This window comes from Epinephelus moara, chromosome 2 (genome assembly GCF_006386435.1).
Source record: "Epinephelus moara isolate mb chromosome 2, YSFRI_EMoa_1.0, whole genome shotgun sequence".
Lineage (NCBI taxonomy): Eukaryota > Metazoa > Chordata > Actinopteri > Perciformes > Serranidae > Epinephelus > Epinephelus moara.
This window is the reverse complement of record NC_065507.1, coordinates 27,666,025-27,689,127: the sequence shown is the minus strand read 5'-3', so window position 1 is coordinate 27,689,127 and position 23,103 is coordinate 27,666,025. Positions and strand designations below refer to the sequence as shown.

The following is a 23,103-nucleotide window of genomic DNA, read 5'->3' as shown; positions in this document are numbered from 1 at the left end:
GGTGTGGGGTTGTTTTCTTATGCTGCTGGGCCATTGTCAGTCAAATATGATCAAACCACCCTCACACAGTCCTGTTTTTGAGTGTTACACCCTTTATAAATAACGCTTAATAAATCTTAACTGAGGATGTCTTTTCATAAAACTGGGCTGTTCATGCAGTAGACAGACACAATACTTCTGAAATTGGTGCTACATGACCAGAAAAAACAGATGGAAATGGCTGTGGTATTTGCTTTTGCTCAAGAGGTAGAAAACCTCAAACTGAAGAATGCACTGAGCCACACCAGACCAATAAACGCTCCTGCTGGTGGGAGACAAAATGCGTGCTTGTCTTTTTTGACACAGGAAACAATATGGCGGCCAGCTGGTAACAAACAGCCTTGAATTACAGTTAGTAAACTAGGCAACACGGTAACAGAATCTTGGTTCATATTTGATCAGCACTGCTTTGTTTAGTTTCCATTTGATCTCAGAGTTTTCAGCCTGTTTTTACAATACAGGAAACAGTATGGTGCCTACTTCCTGTTCACAAAGTCTCATATTACAGCCAAACAGTACACTAAAATGTGTTAATGTGTTTAGGAGAGAAATGGGCAGTACAGTAACCGAAACCTGGTTTATATTTGCGCAGCACTATCTAGTTTTATGGTTTGATCCAAGCTTGAGATAGACACAGAGAGAGGTGGATCCCCTCTCTCAATCCGCTTCTATACTCTGTGTCTGTGGTGGCAGGGATTCGATAATGTGCATTTACAATCTGTAGTGTGAGCTACAGCCCGAGAGACAGCAAAAATGTCCAGGAAGATCTGAACGCCGGCAAGATGGAGAGAAATTTAACCATAGTTCATTTACACATACGACCCACACTGTTATGATACAAAGCTGGTTGAAAACTCACTAAAGTATCCCTTTGGGCCATGATGTAATGGAGAAATGTTTTGAAACCAAGTTTTCAGGGACTTTAAGGATTGATAATAGTGTAAAGGGAACTACACCCATTTTTAAAAGTCATACATGTTATTCCTATGGTCTAAGACAGTACAAAGAATTTCATAAACTCGCTCCCTAATCCAAAAGCTAGAGTGCTAAAACTCAAATGTGTGATATCATTAAGAATAATATCTGGAGCTGCTCTACAGACAATGAATTGGGATGACAATGAGAGCACCCAGGTTGATGTTCTGAGTATATGGGGACATTTTCTGTTTCAGAACTGAGAACATACTCATTTGTGTATAAAAAAGAGAAACATTTTATGGGTCCCATTTATTGTCTATGGAGCGACTCCAGACTTTATAACTTATGACATCACAAGTTTAAGACTTAATTTCTTCTGAGAGAGTAGCTCATGCTCACGAACATTGATCAAACTTTACCAGGCCATGGGAATAACATACTGGAATTCTTAATCTAGGTGGTGTTCCCCTTTAAGAGCTGCTTTGGGAGCTCTTCACACCTCCGCACCTCATAGAAAATGAAACAAACTGTCCAAATGTTTAACGACCACTGAAGACGGTGTCATCAGGAAGAAAAAAAAAAAACACGTACATGGCATAAATAGAAAGGAACCTGACCCAGTTTGCTCGTCCTGCTCTCTTTTGTGTCGGTGGGAAGAGGACACTGCTGTGGGGGTGGAGTCTATAAAAAAACAACATAGCGAAATGGTGTGAGTGCACAAGTGTGTGTCCAAGCCCATCAGGTTGATAATAAATCTTCGGAGTGGTCCTGTCCACACTTAAGTGTCTGCTCCCACTCCGTGTCACAGGCTGTGACCATTAAACTTTAAGTATATTTACTTTTTAAAATGGCACCAAAGTCCAGCAAATCCCTGCTAGGTAGTTATGACTCTGCTTTCCAGAAAAAAAAAATCCTGAAGCTACATTACATCCTTTGAAATTCTTTCAACCGCAAAAGGAAACAGCTGCAGTTGAACAGTGTTGACTAAACTAGCATACTGCAGTAATTATTTCAGTCCTCATGCTGGCATCCTCCTACAGCTGCTCACACTGCACCACTGGCAAACACAAAAGCAGGCCTAGGATCGTGGCCGAAGCCTTGCTCTTGTTGCTTTTCTCTCAGTGCCAAGAACACAAACTGTACCAACCGTCGACTGCATCGCTAAACCCCAAAACCACCAACATATTTCCCCCCCTGGCATCTATACAAACAGACTGTGACTGGAACAGATTTCCATCATTCAGATAAAGAAGTGTTATCTGGGTGTTTGCATAATGAGAAGCAGTCGTGTTATTGTATGGCATAAATGCTGCACAAAATCAGAAGTTACATTCATAATCACAGCAGGCTGATATCAAAGCCGAGTCTGAATGAACATCAAAAGCATGGTAATCTGAGGAATTTTACATGGAATATTATGACACGTAATGGCAGCAATTTGGAGATCAAAGATGGTGCAGATCATTGAAAACGCACCATTTCCTTCCTCCTTTTCATCGCTGTCTTTCAGCTAAAGGCAAAAAGGGTTGCAGGGCTGCTTCTGACTCTCTTGGCTTACTCTGACGTCCTGTGGGCTATACTGTAAAACAGGAATCATCAATGAAGGGGAGGCAGCCTAATTAAAAGATGATTCTAGGACAGCAGGTTTGGCTTTCAGGGCCAAAATAACTCAAGGGTCTCACAACGGAGGGGAAGCTGAAGGGATAAAAGAGGGAGAAAAAAAGACGACCCTTGACAGAAGGCTGTCAGGAGCGAGAAATTATAGAGGTGAAATCTAACTGAGGCACAGTAAAATCAGACCAATCTGAAGCTCACACCTCACTATTACAAAAGCAATACTACTCTTAATACACTGTTGAATACAGGGGTTCTCAACCAGGGGTCTCCAAGTGTCCTTTAGGGAGTTCCACAGGGTCCCCAGAAAAAAGGGTAAAAGTGTATTTTTACAATGTAATTCACAAAAGAAGGGAGCCCAGTGTGAATAAGAGTCATGAGACTGGCTATTCTGGTCATATATTTCACTTCCTCCATGGCTATTTCCTCAGTTGTTAACAACAGGGCAAATATTGACAATATCGATTAATTTGCCCCTTGTTTTCTCGTTCTCGTTTCTCATGAATAGAAAAATCACTTTATTAATAAAACTTCAGGAAATGGTGAAATATGCCCTGTATAATGTCTCTGAGCTCAAGGTAACATCTTTGAATGGTTTGTTCTATCCAACTAAGATGGAAGTGCCAAAAACCGCAGTTCCTCGAATGACCACTTGAGGCTGGCTCTAGAAGCCAATCACTCCCCATAGACGTCCATGTTAAAATTCCCAACAGCACAAATAAACAAGTTTACAGCCTGATACAAAAACAGTTTAGGTCTCTACAGCTAATTTCCCATGTCATGACAACTGTGCAGGGGTGAATTTTTATATAATTCAACCGTTTACATTTTATTAAGACATAACGTTATGCATAATTAAGGATGGGCCACTTTGAGTGACAGGCTGTCTGCCAATAGTATTCTTTGTCCTTCTCAGTCAGATCCACCCCTCCCATCTCCACGGCTCCAGCCTCTCATCCAAATACTGTCATTTCTGACTACAAAAAACACTAAGATAGAGATTACTGAAATGCCGAACTTGACACTTCAAAACGGGAGTCCACAAACCAATGGGTGACGTCATGGTAGCCACATCCATTTTTTTTTTTTACAGTCTATGCATTTAAGCAGCATAAGACCAGCAAATGTTTGGCTTAAAATAATAAAAAGATTACTTGAAAATCAAAATAGATGCCAAATAATTTTCTGTTGCTAGAGTAATTAAAAGATTAATCGACTACTCGTCTCGGCTCTGCTTGACAGCTATAAATTTCTGGTCTTAAATCACATCTAACAACCAAAATCTTTTCAGATGGATGTCCTGGTGGTGACTTCTTATCAAATGGGGGTCCATGACCTAATTTAAATTAATGTAGGGGTCTTTGACATGAAAAAGGTTGAGAACCACTGGTCTAATAAACAAATTGCTCCATTTTGTCGAGATTCACAGCACTACTGTGATATTACCAAGTTCAAAGTGGTCACACTTGAGAAACCCCAGTGTATTATTACCTAATATTCCAGGGCAGTGTGTGGTACACCCATTTCTCAAAAACTGGCAACCAACCGGCCACAGAAGACATGCAATCTGTTATCTCTATCCACGAACTTACACAAACTGCTCTGCTTTCCGCAGAAATATTCAGAGCTTTGAGGCCACGCCAGGTATTTAACTTGGCTCTGCTTTCACTTTCTGAGAATGGATAAAGGAAGAACATGTTAAAGGGGGCCTTGAAAGCAGGAGAATGTACAGGCAGCCGCAGTTTTATTCCCAAAGCATTAGACATTGTTCTGTACTTCAAACTGTCAAATCCTTCTGCTCTGCCTTGTGGGAATGGCTGTACCTTAGAAAACAGAACAAGACGACCAATAATAGCCTGTTAGCACGACTGATGTCAAATACTGCTTTCATATTTTGTGATTCTGCTCTGATGCCAGTAATTAGAGAGTGTAATTACAGTATACATTAAGAACATACCGTATCTCCACCCCAGTGGCAGATCCCTACCCAGATTTTTCCTCTCACCACAACAAAGTTAAGAGGATTTCCTTGCACTCACTCAGCCTCTCACGCTTAAAGAAGCCTAACTGAGGGAAAGCAGTTTCATTAAGTACCTGTGAGAATTTTGACAGCCTCGCAGAAACTTCTGGCTGCCTTATTTTTCCCCCTTTTTAAACTGTATCTCTGCTCAGTGCTTCTATCTGCAGTTCATCTCGACTGCTCGGACAGCGAACACCTGGAGCAACAAAGCGTTGAGGGGGAAACGATGAAGTGATGGATGCCTTTGTTTCTCAAGGGGTTCGGCAACACAGCAGAACTCGGCAGACAGGAGAGAAATGATTCCACATGTAGGGTTTTTCAGCCACAGCGAGCTACTCTTTGCACTCTTGAGTAAGGAGCACAAATCAAAACTGGTCTCACCTTTCTCTTTGAGCCTGGTTTCATTCATACCAGAAAAACCTGCAGTCATATTTTCATTTACAACAATAATTCTTTAGTTTTATTCCCCCCTGCCTTTTAAAAACATAGTACATACCTCTGGCTCTCGCAGCTCACCATAATTATATGATAGATGAAAAGAGAGAGGGGGAAAAGGTATATGACTTGGCAGAACGACATTCACATTCCTGACATGAAACCTTCATCTGGATTTTCTTTCTGCTTCAGTTCAGATTTGTAAGCTTCTATGGGGGACCGTGTGCAAACAAACACTTTGCTTCTAATGCGGCTACACAACCAACACCAAGTGATCCCAGTCTATATTCCACCTTTGGAAAAAGCAGGTTTACTGACCACAACACAGAGGCCGAGGTTGTCAGAGCGGAACTTGCTACCATTGGACTTAAAGAGCACACCTGCTGCTTTCAAAACCAGTAGCGCTGTCAAATGAGCAGGTGGCGAGTGACATACTGGTGAGCTGCAGAGCAGAGGGAGGGTTAAGTATTTTGTCTGTGTTTACCCACTCCCTGCACTCGCACGGTCTCCGGACTCAATTTAACACCTCGCAGGCTATGAGTCGCATCAGCAGGAAGGGTCTCACTTTAAAGCTTGTGTGCTTTCTGCGAGTTCATTTCCTCCAGAGGTATAAACCATAAAAGATCTCAAGTTTTCTTCACATCTAGGATGACTAGAAAAATGTAATCGGTTTGTCTTCTTGTGAGGACATTAAACATTACAACAATTTTTTTGGAGAGAGAACTTTTTTGGATGTAAACTTGTTAATCAACTTATTCTTCCAATATTAGATTATTGCGATGTCGTGTATATTTCTGTATCTTAATGTGTGCTAGCTCCCCTTTTCAAAGTATATAATAGAATCTGTAGATTTATACTCGAATGTCCCTTTCATACTCATCATTGTTCAATGTACCAGACACTTCAGTTCCCATCTTTACATATAAGACGACAGATGCACTGGCTGCAATTTATATTTAAATGTATTTACTTTAACTACCCCCCGTATCTTAAACAATATTTTGTCCAACTTACCTCTAATTATCATACCAGACACTCCACCCAACACTATTTTTCTGTTCCACGTACTAGTAAATCAATCTGTAGAAAAGCATTTATGTTTAAAGCTCCAAATGATTGGAATCACTTACCTGTGGGTATTAGATCTTCTTCACCCCTAAGTTGTTTTAAACAAGCTCTGTCTTCCCATATGGAAACAACTTGTTCATGCTTTCATTGAATTTGTCACCATATTTTATTGAACATTGGTCCAAACTGTGGTTGCAACTTGTCTGAATGACTTCTGTTTGTTTGTCCTGTCTTGTTATATTATTTTTCACTGCATTGTCTGTCTGTATTTTATTTTACTGTATTGTCTCTTATTCTGTTGTGTTGTGCTGAGTTGTGTTGTATTGTTTAAATTATGCGTGTGGGACCCCCCTTGTGACAACTCAAGGGGTTTATCCCATGAATAAACAAACTTTCCAATCAATTAGACAAAATGTACATCATTGCAAACACTGTGTGAATGCTTGAGCAACAATGGCACATTATAATTTCATGGCCTTCCAAAGGTTTTAAGCTTTAACCTTCAGGTGAACAGCACAGGTTTTATGTGCTAATATCATAACTCTTCTATCTCTTGAGATGCTCTTTAAAAAGGTTGCCATAAGAAAGGAAGTCATGAAACTGTAAGTGACAATTACTCCTGGTGCCAGAAAAAAAGTAACTCTACCAAAATTTGATTTGAAGACTTATTTTTTCAAATCATAAAAAGTGAAGTATGTGGGTGTAAGCTGAAAATTATAAATAAAGTGCATAAAAATGCTACATTTTTATTTCACTTCAGTCAGGCTGTTGGATGAAATTCAGACATCAAATGCTGAGTTATAGCTAACATAAATATTATGAAGGTTCACTGCATCTGCGGAATCATAATGCACCATTTTTATGATGTACATTTTTTGGTTAAAGCTCAAACTCGAAGTGGGTGTGTAATTTTATATCGCTCAATAGAATATCAATGTAGTGAATCAAGTGAGAAACTGTTTATGACTAAAATAACTCAAACAAAAGAGCTGGCGTGCTCAACTCAAATATGTTCCAAGTATAATGGGTGCCACCCAAAAAATCTTTTTTTTTTTTTTTTTTTTTAAATCACAAAATGCTGCATGAGGTCATCAGTGCTCACATGAGTATATGATACTTTCATGGTGTATGGCAGAAGAGGACGACAGACATATTTCAGCTCAAGGCTTTCCTCAGCTGACGGCTCCATTTGCTATTCTATGACTAAAATAACCAGATGGGAATGTCTGTTTTGGAAAAACCAGCAAATTAAATACCTCACAAATTAAGTTATTCCAATTCTGCAGTCATGCTTGTTAATGTCAGGTCCAATACAAACAGAGATATTAAAGGGAGTTCTTCTCACAGTACATAGACATATCACAGAACCCTATGTAACCAATCATTGTTGCCCATATTAACAATCGTTACTAATATCACAATCAGGATGACTAATACCATTCAAAGCAGCACACTGGATTAAAAGCAAAACAGGCACAGATTAAGTCAATATTTGTATCTTCCTGCCATTTTGCTCACAAAAGAATACACTAGATATTATCAGGATTTAGAGGTCCCTTTGGCTTGTGGTCCATGGGCACTAGAGTTGGGTTGATTTCCAGTTTTACTGGTTGGGTCCGCTGTTCAAGCTTAAACCAGTTTGATTATATGCAAACCAACTGAACCATTATTTGTCATTATAACAAGTTCTGCAAATTAAAAAGTAGTCTAAATCAGCACCCTGATGGCATCACGGCGCTAAATCCAACATGTATTGCATCAGTTATAAGCAATATGATGGCTGATCAACATAATATTTTGTAGTTTGTAAATGGACTAATGGAGCCACGAGTGTCTGACTGGCTGTGAGACGAGGTGGTGTTGGCAATATAAAGGAGAACACATTTCAGGAGATGGGAGGGGCAGAGCGGCACAAACGGTGTATGTTTACAACCTAATGTGTTTTTGGGTGAAATGAGGAGACATAGCAAGAAAACTAAAACTGCACCAATAAAGCAACATTTAGGATTTGAAGCTGATGAAAAAGGTGTCCAAAATAATCGCGAGTGATGCAGCACTGCTGTTGTGAGCTGAACTTTCGTCGGACGGCCTGTTTCTAAAGTTAAGACAGGGAGTTATCTACATAAAACACTCTTATTTCACTACAAAAGCCAAAATAAGGTTGAGGCTGACTGGAGAAAGATCACCAGGGAGCTGAAGGTTTCTGGTGAGCTAAAAGACCCTCACTAATGAAAAGCTGGGCTACTTTTTGTTGGCTATATTGTAGGCTATGTCTTTTTCAGTAGGCTAAATATCACAATATAAAACGGATTTTTTGTTTAAAAAAGTAACATTACAAATGTAGGAAGAAGCCTACTCAACCATCTATTAAGATGTTATGTCTCAAGTCTGATCTCCAGCAAATAGCTGACACGGTGGACACGGTGTCATTATTTTCCACGATATTCTCCACGCTCCACAGAGCAGCTGCTAAGTTAAGTGTCACACCTGGTAAGAATCGGTATACCAGTCTGGTCCAGTCAAACCGGTTTGAAATTTTTTACACCGGCCCAACCCTAATGGGCACCAACGCAGTCAGCACGGTTCAACGTTCGCACTGGTTCAGTAATGCTGGCACGACTCTATGCCTACACAAAGCTAATCTAGCTGCCACGGGGGCAAATAAGTGAATCCAGAGAGGTCCATTAAAGAGCCTTCATTATTTGTTAGTGTAATTTTCATTTGGGTGGGCACAGTAATCAGACATGGGCGCCTGGCACCCTGAGGCTCACCAGCAATGGTTACACTTCTCCTTACCACTAATTAGCATGCAAACAGCTTTGCAACGCTATCTTGATGTTGTGTTTCCATGTAATTAGCCAAATCAAAACAAAGCATGATGGAGGCTGCACCAAATTTAACTTCTTATTAGGATATGTTTACATTACAGTAGCAAATGTTTATAAGATTATGCTGATTAGGTCTTAAGACAAAAACAAGACAGAAGAGGTACTATACTGCCTCTGAAAATGTGGCTCCTACGTTAGGATGAAAGACTGACCATTGCCATTATGTTGTCAAAGATATAAATTTTTTGATTTTTTGATTTTTTAGTTTAGTTTTAGTTTCAGTACCAGTCATAGTAGTCATTCTGCTCTTCTCTGCTACCAAGAAAAGTCTCATGTTTTACCTTTATCATACCTTTATGTCAGTTTGTCCCTGTGGTATCAATTATGGTATCGGATAGATATTTTTCAGTGTTGTATCGAAGTAAGATATTCCAGTATCATGACAACATGATTGGCATCACCCTAAGGAAACAATTTACAGTTTTAAAGTCTTTAATTTGACACTGAATTCAAAGAATCCCCCCAAGATTAGAGCCCCATGACTGTGGTCAGTTATTTCCTCCTCTGCCCTTTGAGACAACAATCGCCTACAAAGCTGATAATCAATTAATTGGTTTGAGTAATTTATAAGAAAAAAAGTCAAAAATCTCTGATTCCAGCTTCTTAAATGTAAATATTTGCTGGTTTATTTCCTCCTCTATGACAATAACTGGCTATCTTTGGGTTGTGGACTGAACAAGACATTTGAGGATGTCATCTTGGGCTTTGGGAAACACTGATCGATATTTTCACCCTTTTTTGGACATTTTATAGGCCAAACATCGATAAAATAATCCACAGATTAATCAAAAGTGAAAATAGCCATTAGTTGCAGCCCTGGTCTAAACACCGCATGAACAATGTGCCGGACAAGAAAGACGCCGGCCACAACTGTGTGCCAGTAATCTCTCTTTGAGGCCCCGGCGTCTCTAATTGCCTGGACACTTGTGTCCGAGGGCCGCTCTCTTTCCTCAGTGAAAAGATGAGACCTCTCGTGCTCCTTACAACAGGCTTAAGCTGATAAACCCTTTCATTCAACATGGCCGTGGGATCGGTGCTCCATGCAAACAGATTGGGTAAAAAAAGACTAATCAAAACAGCGATTAGCCCCCAACACAGAGGCAGAGCTAAGCCACGGTGGAGCCTCAGCAGGGGGTCCACTCCCTCAAACACTAAAAGTGTCTGATGATTTGTGCAAGGCTTTTCGGACGAGCACGTTCCTTAGTGCCACTACATGAGCTGGAATATGTGTGGAATGCATGTGGTGGGGTTTTTATTGAACAAAGACGTAGCGTGGTTAATTTTAAAACTGGATGTGATGGCTGTAGAAATGTGCAGACAAGCAAGCCTCCAGAGACGGAAAACACTCCAGTCCCACTACTTAAAATCCAAGGCTACTTCTTCACTTAGAGGGTTATTCAATGAGAAAGCCTCTCTTTCAGATAACCAGCAGCTCCCACAACACCCTTGCTTCCTGTCATGGGTAGTGTTATCCAGCCTTTCATTGACTCTTCCCTCTGATTTTTCCCCTTGTTACAGCCAACAACATTGCCAATACCTCCATATGGGCTACCACCCGTACATCATCTGGCCTGTTGCTCTGGTATGTTATACAGACTCCATGTGTTTCTCTGCAGCAAGGTCAGGTTCTGTGCTTGTTTACTTAACTTGCTGCAGCTGAAGTGAACAAACAAGCCGGACTTCTACATCCTCTACATTCTGTACAACTACTATAAAAATATATACACAGCCTCAAAGCTTTAAGTTACAGAGTCTTAACTTTTCTAGAAACAGATTCATGCTATGAATTGTGTATTTTTTTAAACCTAAGTATTTAAAACTAATCACTAAGCAGTATTTCCATACAAATAACAGATCAAATGACATCATGTAATGGGAAGTGTGCAGTACCCTCAGGGAATTATCACCCACCTCTGAAAAACCTCTTAGCTATACAGAGCTCTATAGTGTCTTCGCTTATTGTTTTAACCTGCCCACCATGTAGCACACAGACGATAGCAACTTGCTGATGAACAGAGTGGAACATTTAGCAGCTCAGGAGCCACATACTTTCTTAAGGAGCTGGGGGAGACCAAAACATAGCAAAAAACAGAGTAAACATTGGACTCATTAGGTGGCCAGAAATACAACTCCAATAGCGTAATGTTGCTTAATGTCTCCTGGATGTGTAAATACTTAATTCCCTGTATTCCTAATCATATTTTCTTTTTACTATCAGTGCATACTAATGATGCCCTTACAAAGTTAGTACTGTTGCATGGACAATGCATAAAATTGGGACACACCACGTGCACCCTGAACTTTATCCTTCTTGATTAACCTTATCTCTTAATATCCTATGTCTTTCTGTTGTTGGTTATCTTTATGACCATTTTTTTCACTTAACTAATTAATATTCCTTTTGTTAGTATTTGAGTAGTATGAGTATTGGAACGCACAGACTGTTTTGCTAATATGTTTGCCTTGCCATGTCATCTTTTTTAAGGTAATAATATGACAGTGTTTTGTTTACAGCTTATAAACAAAACAAAACAAAAGGTTACTGTTAAAGCCGATATTTATAGAATCAAGATATGTACGTATATAGCGCGCCCAGACCTAGCATCAAAATGGGTACTACTGCAGACACAGAGATGATACAGAGACTAATTTCACCCCAGGATGGCAAATTTCTTTCTACAAAACAAAAATAACACATAATTGGACGAAACATCTACAAATAGACATCCTGCCAGATCCATTCTTTATATGTTGACCATCTATCTCTAATTTTGTCATCCTGATTGACTATACTACAGTTTTACTATGTTGGTCTATTCTGTACACACAGCATCTATCGGAGAGGAATCCCTCCATTGTTCTTCTTCTTGACGTTTCTACCAATGTTTTCCCATGAAAGGGTTTGTTGGGGAGTTTTTCCTTATCCGAGTAAAGGATCAAAAGACAGGGTGTAGAATTCTGTAAGACGGTAAAGCCCCTGGAGGCAAATATATGATTTGTGACATTGGGCAATGTAACTACAATTAATGTGACTTGACTTTAAAATTACTAAAACTAAAATCACTAATTATTACCTATAGTAAGTAACTGGCATAAGCAGGGAGGACATTCTCTAACCTACTATTATTGTACTCCGCCATAGGCTTTCAGTGCCAGTAAATATTTTGCAGCCCATTAAAACGTAAGCCCAGCTTCATATTGTTAATGTAATGTTACTGATAATACAACAGCATGAATCAATTTATTGGCAACGCTGCAGCACCATTATTTGTTTTCCAGATTAGCTTGCCCACCAGTGACCTTGAGTAATAGCTCGCAAATGTATTCTAAAGAATCATGTGACTTGGGCGTGCACACACACGCCATGACAGATACCAACAGGGAATATCAACATATCCATTTGTCCAAGTAGATATAATGTGCAATTATGTGGGGAGCGTGTTGTTGCAGTGGTGTCAAATTACACACACAGGCGCAGTAAACTCAGTGAACCTGGCTGCAGACGGTTTTGGTGATTTAGATTAATAATCAAAATAGAAACACATTTAAATGATCTGAATTCAACAATGCCTGTTTGTTTGCAATCTCCTGGAGGAGCAGGGGATGGGTGCGCCTGGAAATGATTCCAAGTGACTCTCTGGTTATTACAAAAATAATGAGCTAACTACAGGCCATGAGATCTGCTTCAGCCAGACTTCCCTCAATTCTCTCCACTTTTTCTCAACGCAACATGCCAACTTAGCAAGGACAGCATTTAAATTAGGTACACAATTCTTGAGTTGCTGAGCTCCGACAAAAAGTGCATTTGAAGATGCTTACTTATAATTCTGGGCTCTCTCTGTTAAAACTCTGAACTTGCTACCATGCTATGTCATGAAAACGAGAAAGAGCTGATTCGATATTATGGAAAATATTTCTCTGGGTAGCTGTCTGTGACCTTATTAGACATATGATATATCCTCAGCTGGCTCATTATCCTGTAGCAGATTAACAGCGCACCGTAGCATCTGCCTAGGAGCAAAGTGAGGATCAACCAACAGTTAGAGCCAACTAATCTGAATTACGTAAAATCAGCAATGTGGAAAAATGTTTTTATATGTGCATAAATTCCTTGAAACAGTATGACAAAGGGCATATGTGAACTAGAGAGTTAAAATTAAAAAGAAGAATGGGTGACTTGGGCTGATCTCCCAGTGGAGACTCGGTGCTCGAGTGCAAGTTTCTTTCAACTGTCAAAAACACTGTGACAAAGTGCTATTTCTGGATTTTAATATCGCTCGGTTTCCTCTGGTGCTCGGTGAACATCTTCAGTCTGTCTGTTGCTGAGTGACTGGGGTTGGCGGGTGTGTGAGTCCACACTGTACACACGCTGACAGATTGACACAGGATGTCACTGACGAGAATATTGAGAAATACTATCCAGTTATACTGTCAGTACTTCATTAAAGAAAAAGCTTAACATTTTGCGGAAATATGCTTATATGCATCCTTCATACTGACGATATTGCAGCTTTGTAACTCTTTTCATCCTTATCCACTCATGCCATTTACAAACTCGGAAAAGTTGAAAAAAATAAAATGAATGCCAGATGATCTTCACCCTGAAACAGAATATCCTGATAAATGTTAAGGTATGGAAAAATCACATAAAGTTGTCTAACAGATCGATTCACAATATTAAAATTCCACAATGTGATTACAGTGGCAGACAATGAATAAGATAGACTGCACTGCCCCTGCGTGCTACATTAAATTTATCCTTTTAATTTCAAGAAGATGTGGGCTGCCCACAAAGCCCATCAGAGCCGAGCGGAGCATTTCTCCTTCCACATGCTCTTTTAGCGTGAGGGAGTGACTACCACTTCTCTTTTTCCTGTCTGTCTTTGAATACACACACACACACACACACACACACACACACACACACAACTACTGGTCCTACCCTCGAACACAGCACAGCAGATAATGAACATCAGTGGTTCCCAGCCACACATGTACACACCACATCAGTGGCTCTGATATCCAACCGCATCCCTATCAACACTTCATCAACAACCATGTGTTCATTTTAGCTGGCTTCAGTGTGGTTGTTAAGTCACACTGCAGAATTGTGCTACAATAATACATTACATGTTGTAACGCTGTAACCCTACATATAATTCTGTTACAATCACTTTTTCATACAGTTGTGTTTAGTTCAACTGTTAAGGTTTGGTCAAGTTTACATTTCTGCAACTCTCAGAGTGGCACCATCTGGATCTTTCAACCATTTATCCATTACGTTTTGCTAACTATTCCAACCGTTTATCCGTTTAAGACTTTCCTCTTTGATAAAGTGTATAGCTAGGGCTGGCTCAGGCTTGCCTTGAACCAGCCCCTAGTCAGGCTACAGGCCTAGTCTGTCAGGAAACTTCCTATGTTACACTTAGCTCCTCTCTTTGTCCTTTGTCAGTTTACAAACATTCATGTCCGATTAGTGCATGTTACTAACCTGGCTACTTCCCTTGAGCTTTTGTGCTTTCTCGTTTTGCAGGTTCACACAGATTGGGGTTTCACCTGGATTGCGGGTCATAGTTGGGTGGTGGTCCTACCTGATGCCTACTGCTTCTGCTAATATTGTTACATCATATACATACACTTATTATTATTTATGTCTATTATTATAGTTAAAGTGGTTGTTGTTAGCCCCCTGGTGTTGGGCTACACGAATCAAACTGAATTGAATTAATTTCAGCAAACTCTTCCAACCATTTATCCATTACTTTAGCTAAGTATTTTAGCTGTTTATTCGTTACATTACTTTCATCAGTTTTAATCCAAACTGGATGCATTTTTTCCCTCTCTAAAACATGAATACATGAATATCTCTTTTAATTTTCATTAGTTGAGCTACTCCACAATCTTTCCACAACTGCAGAGGTCCCCTGGGTAAGTGGTTAGGAAGCACCACTGTCAAGAATTCAAGTGTACTGAAGCAAAGGACAAAGACAAGATGTTCAGATCTTGGATAGAATACAATTATTTCAGCAACATTACAGAAAACAGCTTTGCACTCTAAGAAATCAAGCTACCCTTTTACTCACTTTGTCGGGAGTGCATGCTTGTCAGTTGCTGGATAAAAATCAGTTCACCACATGCAACAGCTCAACTGTAGGCAAGACAGCGGGGCTGGTGCCAGTGTGCCATGCTACATGCTGAGACAGTGGGTCTCTTTGTACGGCGTGCTTCTTTTCAGACAGGAGCAGGAGCTGCAGGAGCACTTACACTTGGATGAAAACACCACAGTGAGGGGGGTTTACAGCTTGCATATACACAACAGTGCCTCCATCCTGGGAGCGGGGTGGTGGTCACATGGAAGGGAAAGGGTTATCGTCCAAGGGGAAACTTGTCACGCCAGAAATTTTCATACTATGAATAAATTTACATCAAATCAGCGCTGCCACTCACTGATAGAGCAGATTTCCTGAAGGAGATAGGTTTCATCGAGTGTCAGAGATAAAGGTAAAAAAATCTGCAGTGAGTGTGGACAGTCTAAAGTGTGCATCCATCACTCTGTCCTTTTCATTTAGCTTAAGAAATATGATCAGTGCTGATGATGAGGGGGGAAACTGGGCAATCACAAAGAGCCAACATTCAATCTAGGAGAGATAACAAAAGGAAGACGAAAGACAGCTCTGGATGGCAGGATGCCCCTGGGGCGACTATGCTGTTATTATGTTGGAGGGGGCTGCTGAGCTGCGGTGTGGGGCAATTAGAGACCGGAGGATTGAGTGGGGGAGGGTCCAGGCACAACAACCAGTCCGTGAAGTGATCTCAGCTTAGAGAAAAGCAAGAACAAACCTCCTGAATACGGCAGCAGTAGCACTGAAAAAAATAAATAAAGCAAGAAATAGCAGATGATGGTGGATTTATGAATTGAAATAACAACCATCTGCTTATTTCCATGGAAAGAAGCTTGGTAAGCTGCTTTCCTGTCATCAGTAGAATCCAAAATTAATATCAAGCGATTGCATTCTGGACTTTATGCTGCACTGGTTTGGATGATTTGACTGGCAAGTATGTGACAATTGGGCTGGTTTGGGATAATGTGCGCAAGCGGATGAATCATCTGTTGTTCTCATCGAGAGCTACTGCAGACACTGCGGTGAACACATTAGCCATGTCTATTATCTTTAACGTCACTCTGCTTTGGAAAGTCCTGACTGAAAACCACAGAGTGCAGGGGCAGTCCAGCTGAAGAACGCAGGGACAAAGAAGAAAAGTCAATCCCAGAGTATCGTTTCAGTGGTTCGTGGACCACAGACAAGGGGTCAAAGCCTTACAGCTATTGTGTGTTGTCTTTTAACGGGTAGATAACGGAAGTAAAAACAGATTGAGTTGCAAGAGGGAATGGGTTTTACGAGACACACTGTGCGACTGTTCCCTAAACTCTCACTTGGGTAACTTAAGCCACCGAACTTCACCTCTGATGAGATCCCTATTGTCGCCTCTCACAATATTACAGATCTCCCAGTAAAGAGGACATAATGGGCAGTGAAAGGAGACAGTAACACAAGCTTGCTGGTGTGAGATGTAACAGTTGGCATTGCCAAGTATCCTGAGCCTTCACAAACACACACTGTTTCCATGCCCTCTGGCCCTGAACGGCTTCAGCGGAGCAGGTGTCTGCCCACATTCTTTACATAAGCTCTTGTCAAACATGGCGCACAGCAACAAGGCCTCACAGCTGCAGGACAATGGAGTCACATTAAACTACAGCACTGCAGCCTGGCATGCACACTTCAAGCCGGAGTCAAGGTAACCGTTTCTACAAGGTCACCTCAACAAAACTCAATGTTGTGAACTAGAATGCGTAAACATTAGTATTTGCATTTCAATAATAACACATTAGCTGATATAAAATCTCTGTTCTCATCACTTTATACATAGGAAACAAATTATATACTGTTGCTGGAGTAAATAATATTCACACAGCCAGTGTTGAGGCTGGCAAAACAAACATTATCCACAAAATATCCAGGCAGCTATTTAAAAAAATAAACCCACACAATCATACCTGACGTGCAAAATGCAAATCTTAATTAAATAAAGTACTTCCTGTACTTTTTGCTGTAAAAAAAAAAAGTCACAATATGCAATTTAAACAAAATTAGTATGTAGTTAGAGGTATTATGCCCACACACTGCTTCCGTTGGCTAAATCTAAGGCAGAAAACCCCTGCATCACAGTTGAGTTTGGCAATTAGAAACTTCAGTAAAGCGTACAGAATAAATTATTCTAAAGGTCTGCATGTATATAGAACAAAGTACTGTTTAAATGTTTCTAGGGGGTTAATAACCTTTTTCCCCTCATACCCGGTAGTCATTAAAATTGTAAATCATACCTCTTTAAGTATTCACACAGCATGAAACTTTAGGTTAACTGTCGTTTCAGGGTTTAATCTGCTGGGGTCAAACGCCTTGAAGTAAGGATTATCTTACTTTCCATTTAGTCCCTGAGCCAACTTCATATTAGGCTACTTATTAAAGCCCCTGTACTTTGATCAGAGTTAGGAATCTAAAAGAGAGCGCCACTGTTTTCCAGTTTACAGCTTTATTTGGTGGATTAGGCCATGTTAGACTGCCCTTGTTCTGCTTTTTCATCTGCTTTATGTTGGTGTCCAATGTAGGGTTGTTGCTTTGAGTGATTTAGTTTCCACTCTGCATACATCATCCTTGGTTTACCTTGTTTGGGGTGGTCAGTCTTGTGAATTCTGCATGTTTTTAGGATGACCGAATTTGAATTGCGACTGTTGTTGAATTAGGAGCAGAGGCAGTCAGAAACATGGTGATCTAAGACCTCAGTTTGATATCCAACTGATACAATCCAGGAAGTCTGCTCCCATGAGTTGAAGCACACAGGCTGGCTCAGCAGAAACTGGTGACGAATACATCCTCTCTGAATCCTACAATTAACTTTAAAGCTCTCAATTACAGATGTTCCACATCACAGAAGCCTCAAAAATGTCACATTCTGTTGATGTTATTAGCCCACACTGTGCGAGTGAACACAACAAAGAGGAAAACATCTAACGATACAGGCCCACCAAAACCAAACGCAACACTGACAGATCAAGAGGAGGGAATTACCACCTGCAGATATATCAGTCAGGGCCCCTTTTCAAGCATTTCTACTTTCACAGTGCAAGGAGCTATGATAGGCTGGGCGCACTGCAGTTTTCAGCAGATCTGTGACATATTGATGAAAGGCGTCCTTAGCCCCTCTCCGAAGCCCCCTGCACCCTTAGCCCCTGGCTTTGAGCCGAGTGAGCGGGCGTCCTGCCTCTGGGGGCTGGCTACAGAGCAGAACCGCCAACCAGGAGGACCTGAACAAGAGGCCTTTCTCTCTCCGCGATGTGATCCTCCCCCCTTCGACTCCTGCAAGAACAGCACTGGCAGCATCTCAGCTTGTTCTCCCCCCTTCGGTCAAGTTGGGTTGTCACATCGCGTTGGCCGAGGCCTTAATTGATTTACATGGAACTCTCTCACTCCTGCTGCACAAGTCCATGTAAGGCAGTGCCAGCAAGCCAAGACAGGCCGACAGCTGGCCGTCCCAGGACAACAAGCAGACGTCCACTCACTGAGAACAGGGTATTCAAGGATTCCCCGAGACAAACACTAGTGGATATCCTCTATGCTGTGCAGAAACAGTGTTCTGACCTCTTGGTCTGCCTGGCTTTAGGAGTAAAACCACCTCAGAATGGAAAATATCAAATAAGAAAGACTACTGATATTTTCCACCCCATTAAGCAGTCTGTAACTGACCCAAGAAACAAAATATGTCAGTCAAACACGCACAAGGAAATAACAAAATTAAATCCACTGGCACCAAAATGTAAAGGCCAATTACACCTTTCAGTCTGTTTATGTTGGTTGCAAAACCACCAGAGAACGGCATGACCGCTTTCACCTTTTCCCAAGGAGAGATTAAATAAAGATTGGCCTTGACTTTAAGTTGACAACAGCTGACTTTGTTTTCTCTGTATTTAATCAACATTATCATCTCTTCTGGATTAAATAACAAACATTTCCTGCAACAGGAAGGCCTCGATAACTCCTGACTGAAAAGAAAAGAGGACAGCCTCCAGTGAGAGATAGATAGCCAAGTCAGTGCAGTGCAGATGAAGGGGGAGGAGGGGGTGAGTTACAGTCGGAGATTCCTAGGTGGGCGGCAAGGCTCTGAAAGACACGACTGAAGAGGGATTGCATCCTTCAGGGTGATGAGCTCAGCTTGCACCAAGTCAAACAGAGCCTGAGAGGAGAGGTAAGAGGACCACTTAGTTTCTGCAGACCAACAACGTCACCACGGCCCTCCACTGGGTCAACATCACTCACCAATTAGGTCTGTCTATAGCACACAAATAGACAGCAGTTCCTTTTTAGTTACTGTTAAGTTCACATCCAGAGTTTATTTTATCCAATTCTTATCACCATCTGACATCACACCTCCTCATACTTGAAGCAGACACATCTAATTGTGACCAAAAAATGAAAATGTGTGCACCTTGTCTTTTATAAAGAAACATAACTCCCCACACAATAGGCAATTAATCATTGCATTCATATGTTTCCATGAGTTGATCCATTGTTGCGTCTAAAAAAAAAATGTCAGAATCTAGTGGACTAAATGCGTTTTAAATTCGCACATTCCTATTTGATGTTTTCATGTAGCTTGTTTTGTTCAACTCACAGTCCAAAACCTAAATATATTAAGATTACTATCAGCTATGGCAAAGAAAAGCATCTAATCATCACATCTGAGAAGCCAGAACGAGCACATATTTGGCATTTCTGCTTAGAAAAATGACTAAAATGTTGAACTGATTATCAAAATAGATGCCAGTTAATTTACAATTTACCACATCTAGAGGAAAAAGGAAGAATCAGCTATTATAATCATGTCCGCTGGAGATTAACACCACCCATTTGGACAGGAGCGGGGCTGCAGTATATATTAATGCACAGACTCCAGCATATATCTCTGTTCCATTATAATAAAATCGAAAATGCCAACATGCATAAATCATAAATTAACTAGGGGATGATGAGGAGTAACGCATGCTCTGCAGGCCTTTGGAGATGTCACATTCACAGCATAGCGACTAAGCTGCTGGTGCTCCCATGTATTTCCACTGCTGTGTTATAATGCTGAGAGAGAATAGGCCGAGAGGTTGGATGAAGCCCAAACTGAACCAAAACTGCAGGCCTCTGCAAAACAGATGCACAACTGCGCTGCCTCTATTCTCACAAGGCCGAGACAGCCAACAGACCACCGACCAGAGCATGAACAATGGTTATGTTGATGCCACAGATATTTTCCACAAGCAGACAGAAACACAATAACGCTGCACCGTGGCGATGGATGTGCTCCGCCCCAGACGACAACAAGACAACCCCCCACTACCCCTGTCATCTCCGTGCCTTATTCACGCCTGGACTTCATTATGAGGTGTAACGGAAATCATCATTGGCAATCTGAAAGAATTTACAAGACAATGATGCAGTCCAAGTCATGCCTCACCTACACAAAGAGCAGCGAGGGTTGAACGTGGCGAGACTGGAAAAATGCATCCTGTCTGACAAAATACAGTCTGTAGGATACTAAATATTTTGGCCAGTATGAGTTAACACACATATTGTGTGATGTAAACAACGTTACAATATTTTCATTTGCCTTATAGGCTATTCTTTTCTTTTCTTTTATATTACTTCCTCTTAAAAAGCGTTATCAGGCCTTATCTAAAAAAAATGGGGTCAGAATCCTCCTTAGCATTTTGTGAGTATTTTAAATTCACAGTCATCGACTTTACCTCATGCATTCACTGACATGCATGACTGATACGATGCAACTGAGCACAGTATCTTTGTTTGTCACATCTGCATTATGATTTAGATTTAGAGATAGACCCTGTGCTACAATCAGGACACTTTGATGGCCCTCTGACATCCTGCAGCACACACAACATATGTTACATCCTTTCTATCATTTGAAAAGACTGTGTTTATGCAACTGCGATATCACTTACTAACAGTAAAGGAAACCTCTGCAATATGTATTTTTTATTTAGCATAAAGAATCGTAATTTAATCCACAAAATGTTTGTGGGTGACTTCTCGTTTCTTCATATTTTTTCTGTGGCAGTTTTGGCTATGAACAAAGAAACATCTGTCGTAAATATTCCTATTAAAACTCCTACATTATCTAAATATTAGATTGCACTCAAATTGATAGGGAGATAAATGATGCAATTTAATATACTAACACCCTAAAATAAAATTTAAAAAATATTTTCTTTGCCTATTTCCAATGAAAATTTACACTTCTTTTTAAATAAGCATCACAGAAAAAAAAAATCCAAGCTGCCTTATGATTTACAAAAAAAAAAAAAAAAGATAAACATAATGGTGCTTAATAAGTGAGATAAATCAAAGTACTGAACTAAAAATCCTCCAGGCTCTGCACTGTTGACACCATTAGGAAAGCTATAGATGAGATAATGGCAAACTAGAAGGCCTTCACTGGGCAGATGACACATGCAGCAACATGGATAATATGAGGTGTGCTCTCTGGCTGTATTATGTGCCAATAACTATTCCCTGAGCAGAAATGTTAGTCAGTGGAGACAAAAGGAAAGTAAGTATTTCTTTCTGTTTCCTCTGCTGGTAATAAGTTAGGAATGTCTGCTCTGCCACACTTAGATTATTTTGATAAAATTAAGTCTGAATAAGTTGAGGACAAATTGTGCCTTTGCCAGCTGCATGTGTTGTTATCATAGGGTGGAAGAAGATTTTAAAAAGTAAATTTCTTATATGTTTGTCTCTGTAAACAGATCCTTTTTACTCTATTGGATTTGGCTTTTTTACAACACTTGGATTTATTAAATTTGACTTTCTGCATAATGTGTGTCTTATCAATAATTAGATTTATTTGACATAGAGAGATTAATTTAAGATGACACAAGTCCAGCTGATTAAAGTCAGCTTTAAGGGAATCTGATTAAAAGGAGGTTAATGAAACCAATTTAATGACCCAAATTAAAGCATATACACCTGTACACTGACAGAAGAAGCAGACATGGCCTACAGGAGGGTTTTCAGTCATTTCCAGCCCACTAAACACAGTAAAAGCTCCTCAGAGAGTCAACACTGATTTGTCGGTGTTCCTCTGTATCACCACAGCCCATCTTACCTTTTTGTGTCTGTCTTTGAAAGGTAACGCAGGCCATGGCATCTCCTGCAAAAAGTCTTGCCAGTGTTTCTGGTCCTGATCAGACGAGATGAAGACGATTTCCAATTTGTCCTTGTGTTCAGACGCCTTTTTGAACCTGCTGTAAAACTCGCACAGGCTGCCGTTGAACTGCTTGCACGGCGCGTTCAGGCTGCATCCGAAGAAGAGCCCGACCAGGGAGAGCTTGGCGCCCAGCGACTGCACGTCCACCTCGGCTTTCTCGCTGTTGACGAGCCGCTCCCCGAGTAGACTCACCAGAAACTCCGACATCGCGGCGTACAGTCCTCGAACACACAACGTTTCCCTCAGCCGAGGCTGCTGCTCATGTAACCGCTATGTTCAGGCGACACCCAGCACTTCCTCCACCTCCGACGTGAGGTTTTTAGGTGAGCTCCCAGCCCCTATGAGGCGTTGCGGTCTGTGTTTCACCGCGGCTCGTCCTCCGGTGTGAGCGCTGTGCAGGAATGCGCTCCGCTTAAATCGCCCTGACTGCAACAGCGGTTGCGCTCTTTTCCCCCCAAAGCACACTTTCATCATGACATCTGGTTATTGTACTTAAAAAGATGACTCTCTGTCACTATATTCTGTGGGGGTTTTTAATGTGTTAGAAATAGAAAATTCAGTTTAATTATCGTAATGTCTGACTTTACACTTTTTATATCCTCAAACTTGTTTAAATTTCAAAATAAAAGCAGCCGGATTTTGGTTTCAACTCAAAATGACATAGTATTTCATTAAATGTTTGGGATTTGCTTATCTAACAGGCTTTATTTGGCACATCTACATTAAAATTCGCAAATTCCAAAAAGATAAGTCTGGGGTCAAACCAGATCTATTCCTATGATTATGCTGCCA

General features: G+C 40.7%; 1 protein-coding gene across 1 annotated transcript in view; it reads right to left on the bottom strand.

The window, feature by feature from the left end:
* The window catches only part of nxn (nucleoredoxin), a 75,067-nt gene extending 52,343 nt beyond the window's left edge, over window positions 1-22,724 (bottom strand). Inside the window, exon 1 of the mRNA XM_050071463.1 lies at window positions 22,210-22,724. Within this exon, the coding sequence (XP_049927420.1) occupies window positions 22,210-22,518 (309 nt within the window). The 5' untranslated portion in view covers window positions 22,519-22,724. The remainder of the gene's footprint in view (window positions 1-22,209) is intronic.
* Between the last annotated feature and the right edge of the window lie 379 nt (window positions 22,725-23,103).